This window comes from Arachis ipaensis, chromosome B08 (assembly GCF_000816755.2).
Source record: "Arachis ipaensis cultivar K30076 chromosome B08, Araip1.1, whole genome shotgun sequence".
Classification (NCBI taxonomy): Eukaryota; Viridiplantae; Streptophyta; class Magnoliopsida; order Fabales; family Fabaceae; genus Arachis; species Arachis ipaensis.
The window spans coordinates 125,966,116-125,977,261 of record NC_029792.2 but is presented as its reverse complement, the minus strand read 5'-3'; the positions used below and the strand labels follow the sequence as shown (position 1 = coordinate 125,977,261).

Below are 11,146 nucleotides of genomic sequence, written 5' to 3'. Positions count from 1 at the left end.
AAATAAAATATATAAGAAAATAATATATTAAATATATTAGATAATATATTTAATTTAAGTTTTATACCTACATTCAATTATATATCATCACAACAACAAACATAACTATTCTTTACAACCACTAGTCTACCACATATATATAGTCATTCAAAAGAATAAAAAATTATTAAATAATTTAGATTGTCAGGACATCAATTTTAAAACTTTTTTTGTCCTGCTTTTTGTTATCATGAAATGTTTAATCAATATAGGTATGGTTTAACTTCAACTCTCATAAAAAAAAGTTGATATATGCTCACTAAAATTAAATATTTTCAGTGTACTCTTAAAATTAAGTGAAGTATGTCTGCTTTTGTACACAAGGGCAACCATTATGTCAATCGACAATTTACATAAAATGTACAGAAGGAACTTCATGGCAGCATAAGACAATTAAATTGTCATTTATAGGACATTTCTTGACGAAAATTACATAAATTCTTTTATCATTAATCCTCAAGAAATGAAAAATAACTAAATAAAAATACAGCAGCAAGTAATTATATTCTGTAACAACCAGAAGCGACGCGATTCCAGCATCGGCCAGAAAGCTTATAGCCATTCTGTCATAAATCTAGTCCTTGCCTGTACAGAAACATTAACACTGGTTTAGAATTTCCCTCGCTCGGGAATATTAAGGGCGTGTTTGGTTGAAAGAGTAAAGTATGCTTTTTGTCTCTGTCGTTTGTAATTTTCTTCAAAAATATCCTTAACTCTGTCTAAAATGTTAGGTAGAAAATTGAAAACGTCCACGGATATTTTTGACACAAATCGAAAACGTTAGAGACAAAATTGAATGAAATTAAACGTTAGAAGTATTTTTGAAAAGTAATTTATATAAATATCTTATTATGTATGATCACATCAGCAACCGTTACCCGAATCTCAAACGGAATACCTCAAAACTTTTAATCAAATAACATATGATTAAATTACAATAGGTAAAGTTATTTTTACATTGACAAAGTTATCAAAATTAACCTCTGAAAATAAATCCAAACAAGAGCAACTTTATAACAAAAAGGAATGTAAATGATGTTACTACAGTTCCATTCATGATATTGATAGAATTTTACAGTGGATAGTGTCCAGTTGAATCATACTAATGTTATAAACCTGATACCAACAAAATCTTGCACCACATATACACTTTCAAATTCCACTGATTTTAAGCAGTCATGTGTCTCTAGTGATTGTAAATTTCCCTAAGTCTGTGAATGTTATTGCAGAATCATTTTTTTTATAGAAAAAGATATTTACGGATCTCTTTAAGGAAGAATAATCCGCCATGAGTTCTTTTGAAGATTGCTGTTTTAACTCAATTTAATACTTTTCTAGAATTATTACTAAGCTTTAGAATCTGCTAAAGTTCTATAACCATATTTCTAAAAGAGAAAAAAAATGCTTTATGCATTATTAGTCAATATACAACTAACTAGAGTAGTCGCCAAAAGCACAGGCATCTAAATATCTAGGTGGAGACTCGCATGCAGTTGTCTTCACATAAAGTTGATAGTTAAAAACCGTTAGATGATTTGACATGTTTCACTAAATTGTTATCCAATAGTTTTCAACAATCAACTTTGTCAACTACATGTGAGTTTCCACCAAACATCTATTAAGCAATTCAACACAACCAAGTAACTTTTAAATCTCCAATAGTTACAGCAGTTCATAATGCAAGGGTGATTAGAGATTTGCTAAGGTTTTAAGCAGAAACTCTGAAAAGTAAAAGAAGCTGACATGTTAGGATTAAGACAAACCTTGGCGTAGATAAACAATTCGAAGCGCTCGGAAAGCCAGCAAACACGTTGGAGTAGGACTTCGTCAGATACGAAAAATTGGCGACGGGAGGCAAGGAAGGTACCCTTTCACCCTTCTTTAGAAGTTCTTGCAAGTTGAGTCTTTGCAAGGTCAAAACAGCCCTTGATTCCTTCCAAATGAAGGCAAGGATACCATTTTGAAGAACAAAGAGCGAGCCGGGCTTTGATCCAGGGTATCTAAAGCCATAGCCGCTTGCAATTCCCTCCCCCACGAAAACATGCTTGATATCCACCGGAAATGAGTCTCCATCAGTGCTCCAAGGAAATGGCTCATCCGAAGGCTCATTGATATTCACTATAAACATTGCTGAACCATTAGGATGTAAGACATAGTGTGTGCCTTCCAAAATTTTCGTTGCAATGAGAAGCTGTTGTCCTTGCAACTCCTCATAAGAGAGCAGAAGAAAGAACAAAGCTTTTCCAGGCTTGTCTTCAGAAGGCTTTCCGGGAGGCCAACCAAAAGTTCCTCCCCATAAACCAGCATATTCTTGGTCAGCTCTAGGAACTCGCAATGGCAACTTGTAAAGTGCGAACCGACTGTCATGCATATTTGGCCATGCTCGATAAGAAGACAACTTCATTGTCGAGGCATTCAATGTTAGTCTTATTGTATCGCTCGATCGAAGAAATTCTTGAAGGCGAGCATGCCTCATCTCACTGCTTGAAGTAAGCTTCTTGGAAATCATATGGCTGTCATTCATCGAATTAGATCTTCCAAGCATATGTTTAAGGCCATCCAAGAAATATCCACGAAGACCTTTTCTTTTGATGCGACTATCCTCCTCCGGCAAAGGGTTACAAATTGCTCTTGAACAATCAAAACTCTTTCCAATACCATCAAGTTCTAAGTGTGTTGGACCAACTCTATCTTGAGAACTTCTATTTACCAGCTGCTTACTACCAAGCTCGTAGATTTGACTAAGGAACGATCGTCTTTCCCATAAGAGGACCAACTCCTTCTGAAAGTTTTCATCATCATCCCTTAACCCGGGAAACAATGGTCCAATTGCCATATCAGGAACCCTTTGCCGGACTTGGCTAGTAGTTACCTCTAGCAACTTTCTTCTATCACTAAATGCTAATTTGCTGAAAGGAACCATTGTCTCATTATTTCCATTCACCCTTTGTGACCTAGAAATGTCACTATTCGACCGACAAACATTCCTTGATAACTCTACACCCGAATGGTGCACAAAGCTTTTACTCTGCAACAAAGCACCAACATTCTTTTGTTGTTGTCCGGGTTCGACCTCGAGCAACAGCACATTGCAAGATTTCTGTACAGGCTTGACAGAACCAGGATATATATAATCAATACCCTTCTCCCTACCATGAAGGAAAAATACAGTCGAACCATCAAAATCAGCAATAATTTCAAAGACACATGCCCAGAGGATTGGGCCATCTTCAATGCCCAATGGACCAAGCTCCTGAGGGATTACCCTGCAACCAACAACCGACATAAATCCGGGCATTACATACACCACATTGCCTAGCTCCGGATTCTGATGAACCCATAATCCAATCAGTGGTTGAACACTGAGAAGGAAACGGCATAGAGCCTTGTAAGAACACACACCATTTCTCCACTCAACAAGGTCTTTATGGGGCACTATGCCCAAAACATCACATTGAGTGAGCCAGATTTTTTCACAAGTCACAAGAGCATTCAAGCTCTTACAGCACAAGCCCAAGCTACACACATCTCTCGGTGAAAGGAACCGAGAAACAATGGCGAAAACATCATCAGGGAGAGATAGGAGCAAGCTTGAATCATAGGATTCAGGTAACATGTTGATCCAACAGAAATTGTATGGTTAGTTTTCTTAACTAAAAGGAAAAATTGAACTTTGAAATATTTATCCACAAAATTGGCAAAATTCAAAGCATACCCAGAATTCCAAAACAATCAAAAAAGGAAAATCCAGCAGAATTATGAACAATAAAAACTATGGAAATTGTTCTTCACCCTGCACTTCACACAGTGGTAAAATGAAAAAAGGGGTATCCAATCCATTGAGTTAACATGTTTCCTAACATCAATTATTTAGTATAACCAACACATAAGGAAAGAGACACTTTGCTATAATTGAATTGGGGTGTGTCGGATATCTCAGACACCCAATTGAATCTTGATTGAGTTGCAAACAGAAACAGTTGAAAATAAATAAATAAATAATACTGAAAAAACAAAAACAAAAACAAGAAAACAAAAGGGAAGAAAAAAAATATCTCAGAAGTTGAAATGGGGTGTGTGATTTATGAAGCAAATAAAAGGAAAAAGAACAAAGGGAGCGGAACAACTCAACCAAAGCATTGAGGAGAGTTTCCAAAAGAGGGAACCTAATAATGATGATGAAGAAGAAGAAGGGAAGTGCAACAAAAACTAAGAGTTGTGAAAGAGTGCAAGGTTCCAAAACCAAGAGGAGCTGGCTTTGGTTTCATCGCTTGTCTTTTTGCTTCTTATGTTACTCTGCCAACCAATGTTGAATTGAGCTTAAAGTAGATGCCAAACCCTCCATAAAAGTCCAAGCAAGGACGGTGCCCACACACCCTCTCCCTTCCCACCTCACTCATCGAGTCAAAAACGATAAAGCCAAAATTCTTTGAACAACTTCTAAGATTACATTTTAACGTAATTGTCGCGATATTTAATATTTTAGACATATTTTCAAAGACAAACTCTTGTGGTAGCAATTTTAAGTATTTTTAATTTTCATTTAATTAATATAGATATTAAATTTTTTAACAAATAAATTTTATTAATTTATGTATATAAAATTTTAATAAATATAAATTTAAATTATATATTTTTTTGTATATAAAATATCTGTAAAGTATAGATGTAAAATATAGATGTAAATTGTTATTGTAATTTTTTAAAAAATATGTTTTTTTATTTTTTTAGTGTTTTTATTTTTACTATTAGAAATTTGCTAAACACACTAAAAAATAAAATAAAAATCTCTTTTCTTTCATTGAAAAAATATTTTTTTATCAATTCAATGATGCCCAAACAAGTGCTTAACCAATTATAACTAAGTTGTTATAATCTCTTTTCAAATTACAGTATTTCACTACTATTCCTCCTGGTCCTCCTTCTTACTAACATCTCAGTTGTCTTTTTTTTTGTCATTCTTTTTTTCTCGTTTTTTTTTTCTTTGTTATCGTCGTCATCGCTACCATCACTACCTTTTTCTCCTCCTCCTTCCTTTTTTTATTTGATTTCTTCTTTTCATTCATTTTCCTCCTCCTCCTTCTCCATCATCGTCATCATCGTTATCATTATATTGTCATCGTCATCGTCATCATCGTTATCTTCATTGTCATCTTCTTTATTGTTATTGTCGTTATTATTATCATTGTTATTGAATTTTTGTCACATTAATGACGTTGTCTGATCTAAAATTAATTTAAATGTGTTTTTGTTCATAATTCAATCTTATTTGTGTGTTTGTTTTCGAATTGAGTTTGTGTGTTGCAATCATTAAGTAATTTCAGTATAAAAACTAAGAAATTTATGTTTATTAAAAAACTCTGGTATATTTTTATTTTGAAAAATTCTACATAATTCAAAACTCAGCACAACGATAAGGGGTCCAACCCTTCCTTCTTCAAGGTGAGAGAGAATATTATCTACAACCCAACCAAAAAGCACACAATTTATCCGATTATTCATGTACATTAACTTGCTAATGAAATGTCGCAGTACTAAAATGTTAATCATTCTATAACTACTTGCAACTACTTCTTCTTCTTTTTTATCATCATCATCTTCTTGTTTTTTTCTTATTTATTTTTTTTTTGTTTTATTTTCTCAAATTTTTTCTTGTTTTACTCTCTTAACAAGAATAAAAACAATGAATCTACATTCATTCAACTAAAAGAAAGAAAGAAATAAATAAAGAAAGAAAGAAAAAGGAAAAAAAAAAACAGCATTAAAGAAAACATTTTTGTGCTTTTGTAATAAAGTTTCGGAATAAAAACTAAGAAATTTATGTGTATTTGTTAAGAAGTTTCGATATATTTTTATTATGATAAGTTCTGCATGATTCAAAATTTTTCCTCTTCCTCCTCCTCATCTTTTGCTGTTTCTTCTTTTTCATCATCATCTTTTTTTTTTCTTATTCATTTTTTTCTTCTTATTTTATCTTCTCAAGTTTTTTTCCTGATTTACTCTCTTAATAAGAACAAAAATAAAAACAAAAAATCAAACAAAGAAGAAAAGAAGACACATAATGCTGCAAAATTACTAAAAAGAGAATAAACCTATATTCATTCAACTAAAAGAAAGAAAGAAATCAGGAAAAAAAAGAAAAAATAAATACAACATTAAAGAAAATATTTTTGTGCTTTTGTAGCAAAGTTTCAGTGAAAGAACTAAGAAATTTATGTGTATTTATTAATAAATTTTAGTGTATTTTTATTCTGATAAGTTCTGCATAATTCAAAACTCTTCCTCTTCTCCTTCCTCTCCCTCGTATTCTGCTACTTCTTCTTCATCTTCTTCTTCTTATTTCATTTTTTCATAATTCTTCTTGTTTCACTCTCTTAAGAGGAATTAAAAAAAAAAATTAATGTTACAAAATTACTAGGAAGAAAAAGAGAAAAAAAATGCAGCAATAACAGTAGCAATAAAAGAACAACGGTGGAGAGAAAATAAGCGAACAAAAAGAAGAATCGCGACGAAGAAGGAAGAATGCGAAGAAGAAGGAAGAACGCAAATAAGAAGAAGGAACACGAAGACGAAGAAGGATATGTTTGCGTTAGAATTTATCTTATTTAGTTTTTATGTTAAATAAAATAAAATAATCGAAAAAAAAAATTTTTCCATTACCTTGAAGTGTGGACATTCATAAAATAGTTTATTAGAGTTTAGCTCTGTCGAGAAAATAAATAAAATTGCATATGCCTCACAATGGCATTGTGGAGCAAAAAATATTTTCTTCTTCCTTCTTGTAAGAATCAGAATAACCACATTAATAAAATAATAATTTAATTGTTCATAATAGGTTTGGAAATTTGGAAATAATAATTAGAAAATATAAAGGTGAAATTTTAATTCAATAGATTTTTCTAAGTGAAAAAATGTATCTTTTGCAAAAAAATTTGTAAAAATACGTACCGGTACTTGAGCTGGTAATACCGGCTCTAATCTGTCTGGTACTGTGTATTGAGAAAAATAATATTTTAAAAATTGAATTTATTGATTTGAAAAGACAAAAATAATTTAGAATTGAAAATGGGACGCTATTCTTAAAGGTTTTGGCCCAAAGCTGAGCTAAACAGACCTAAAATGCTAATGGGTTGGACCAGACTCAAGTTGGGTCAAAGCCCAACATATATATGTGTTTGTTAAGAGGAATTTAGCCTCATTTTTTAAAAAAGATAGAGTGGGGGGCGCTAGTAAGGAGAGAGAATAGAAGGGTTTGGGGTTTCACTATTCACCCCAACATTATTTTGATCATATCTTAAGTTACGATGTTTTGATTTACGTGTCATTTATGGCCACTCGAAACTCTCGCCAAACTCTTTGATTCTATTCAAATAAAGTGGTAAGATTTTCGAAATCCATGCTTCAGTTTCCATCCCTAACAATTTTGCGTTTTTAAGTTTGGTTTTTTAGTAGATTTTGTGATTTTTGTTTAGGGGTGATCTATTATTAGAATATTGTTGGATTTTTTTTTCTAATATTGTTGGATAAGGTAAGTCTCTTTAAACTCTTGTGGTTTGATATTTTGGTTAGCCATAGTGTTGTTTTGGTAATATTATATGATGTTAGATTGAGATTTGGTGTTTGTTAGAGTTGTTTTGGCTACTTGGAGCTTTGAGATTGAGTTGGAAGTTTTCGGATTAAGCTTGGTGGCCTTGTTTCGGTGTACTGAGCGTGTTGAGAATCGGCTAAGGTATGGTTTCAGTTTTCTTTAGGTAATATGTAATGTTTCGTGAAATTTAGGCTAGTTGCCCTAAGATAGGTTGAAATTGTATGTATTGGGTGATTGAATGTGTGTATATGTATTATGTATGGTGGAGTTGTTTTGAAGGTTGGATATGAGTATGTGTGGGAAGGTGACGATAAAAGATGTTGTTGATGATGGCTGATGATTATGATGTTTTTGATGTTTGATGATGATTAATGATGTTGTTGATAGTAAATGATGGGAATTATGAGAATTGATAATGACAAGTTGATGAACAATGCTTGGGTTTTGAATGGTATAAATGTGATGGATTCATGCTTGGGTTGAGAAGTATTGACATTGGTAATTTATGAGTAGGAAATGTGAAAAAGTTGATTGTTTAGAAAAATTTATGAATAATGGTATGAGTTATGTAGAGTTGAGAAATAGAGATGGACTTTTGGGTGTTTAGTATTGTTTGGGTTGTGAGTAAATTGGTTTGGTTTGAAGGATTTAGTATTTTGAGGATTTGGTAAAATTTGGTAAAATCTTGTTTATGATTAATTTCGGTGGGCTATAACTTGGCCCTCAGAGCTTGGATTCGAATGAACTATAACTTAAATTAAAGATAATTAAGCGAGCTTTAAAACGGTATAAATATTATTGAATTTGAAATTTTGTAGAGAAAGTTATTGATGTTGGAAATTAAGGTAAAAAATTTGATTTCTGTGAAATTGCAGAAAATTTGAAAATCTGTCATGTGTGCCCACGCACAAAACAGAGCGCGTGTTACTACTCGTGCGTACGTACGAGGGGATGTGCGTACGCATAAGCCGGGAAGAACCTTCTGTTGAGTGTGTACGCACAACACTCTATGTGTACGCACAAGCCCTAATTTTCACCTAAAATTCTGTTTTTAACTGTTTTACCTCCCCTACAAGTTTGTAAACTTCTATAACACTTATTTAAGACCTCTTAGCTATTATTTAGACTTTGAATCAAGGGAGAACACAATAAATGAATTGAAAAGAATAATTGTTACGAGTTTAGAGCCGATGACTTAGGTTTTAGAAGGTTGTGGATGAAATAAGTGTATGGTGAGCTGTGAGGTATTTCTTTGAGGAGATTTTGAGAAAATGAGAATGATTATGATGAGTTTGAGAACTGATGATACTTATGATGAGTTGGAAACTTGGAAAGGAATAATGAAACTTGTTAGATGTTGATAGTGTGTGAGGCACTATATCCTTAGAACGATAGTGTGCAGGGCACTATATTCCTGTGATAAATTATGATGTGAGGGCTGGGGTGGTGTCCCGCTCTCATAACCTTCTCTGCTGCAAAAGTGTGTTCAGGCACTATATTCTTGGAATGAGCATGCAAGTGTATCAGGCACTATATTCTTGTAACGATAGTGTGCCGGACACTATATCCCTGGAATAATAATGTGCAGGGCACTATATCCTTGACGTGGCATGAAGGCTACATCTAAAAGGATGTGTCGGGTTGGCATTTATGGACTGACAAATGATATCATGAGCTAATAGGATAGACTAACAGACATTCATCATGTGCATCTTTTCTTTGCTTGTTTGCTTTGGATAACTTCTATTGTGCCTAATTGATTCACATGTCTATTTGTTATCTGTTTTACTTGTTGTATATGTAAACTACTTGTACTTTACTTGTTTGTATTACCTGTGTTTTCTACCGAAATTGAGGAGGCTTGGTAGGCGGTGGCGATAGGATCGCATGGAGGTTAGACTGGCAAAAGCTGTGGGACATCAATGTTATGTTAGTTAGAAATCCCTTAAACTAGATTACCCTGTTTATGATTTAAGTTAATTATTTATTTTTAAGCTTGAATATCTGTATCGATGTGAAATTCTAGGATTGCCTATGGCGTCCCAGAACCTTATATTTTATCTATTGGGCACTGTTATCATACTGAGAACCTTCAGTTCTCGTACCATATATTGTTGTTGTTTTTCAGATGCAGGTCACAACCCACCTCGGTGAGTTTGCGGACATGGTGACAGAGCGGATGATGGTTTATCTTCTATTTTATTCTGCTTTATTTTGGTTATAGTTATTCTCTCATCTTTTGCATATATATGACTTTGTTGCCAGAGACTTTATTTTTGAGAAATTTGAGAGATAGGTTGTTACTGTTTAAACTTCAAAATTCCGTTGTATTCAGTTTGACTACCCGACCTAAACTCCGCAGGTTGTGACTAGTCCTCTTTTGTGTGTGTATATATATACATATACATATTATGTCTTATTCTTTTCGTGCCAACTCGTTTAGTTATTGTGTGTGAACGCTTCGCTCTTCGTAATTCCGCCTTATGCGGCTTTGAACTTTTATTTCTTCATCAGACTTCTAGTATTATTACTTCTTTCTCTCTCTCTCTCTCTCTCTCTCTATATATATATATATATATATATATATATATTATTGTATGAGATTTAGAATTGTCGTGGCACTCCATTATCCTTCACTTTACAGCTAGAGGTAAGACTTAGAGTGATAGAGTGTTACACTTTTCGCACCAACGTTACCTGCAGAACACACTGTTACACTTCTGCCTTCTTTATTAACACCTTCTCTCCCACTCTCGCGAATCAATGTCGACACACATTCCCTGCTGCTGCTCATGGCATGTTAGGGTTCGAATTGGGACACAATGGCCTCAACGACCACAATGGCAATTGAAAGGTTTCCCTCCACTGCAAACGACGTCGTTTTTAACGACGTGGATGTAGACTGTTTAGCCCTAGTCCATTTCACATTGTCCAACTAAGCACTTAACAAACACGTCATACAACTAACATGCCAGGTCAGAGTGCCATTGTGACTGTCAACGTTTTTCGTCGAGACTTGACGGAAAAATGTCCACAAGGATCGCGTTCTGTCACAGAAGTAAGGGACAGGGGTCGAAGTGAATCGTTTTTATTTTGAGGAAAGTTGTCATTTTAGAAAATAGAAAGGAATTAGATTGGTAGTTCCATTTTTTAATGAGTTATGTGTACTTTCTACCCTTTCGTCATCTAAATAACTTTTTTAATAGTGGCAGGTGGCACTTTATTTGCCATGGTGGCTTTGTGCATTATGTGATTTGGATTTAACAAATAAAAATAAATAAAAAATTACAAGATTAAAGTAAAATCTTTCTAAAACTTCTTCGCGTTAGTTCATATTAGGGATTTGTAAATTCTAATATATCAAAATGTTACAATCTCAACGAAAAAAGAATATATCCCAAATTTGTGCGAGTGTTTGTGGTGATTCTTCTTTTGTTCGAAGAATAGGAAGAAAAAGTTCGACTACAATAACATCAAGTGTCTACATAGACTTGACACAGTGGTGTTTGAATCTGCGAT

General features: G+C 33.5%; 1 protein-coding gene across 1 annotated transcript; it reads right to left on the bottom strand.

The window, feature by feature from the left end:
- Positions 291 to 4,448, bottom strand: LOC107612927 (F-box protein At5g39450). The gene is made up of 2 exons (XM_016314715.2): positions 1,803 to 4,448; positions 291 to 624 (listed from the first exon to the last, which is right to left on the bottom strand). Exons 1-2 carry the CDS (start codon positions 3,653 to 3,655, stop codon positions 606 to 608), a joined length of 1,872 nt encoding a protein of 623 aa, XP_016170201.1. The 5' UTR covers positions 3,656 to 4,448; the 3' UTR covers positions 291 to 605.

Excerpts from the sequence above, each read along its gene's own strand:
- LOC107612927 (XM_016314715.2), bottom strand. The coding sequence starts at position 3,655 with ATGTTACCTGAATCCTATGATTCAAGCTTGCTCCTATCTCTCCCTGAT.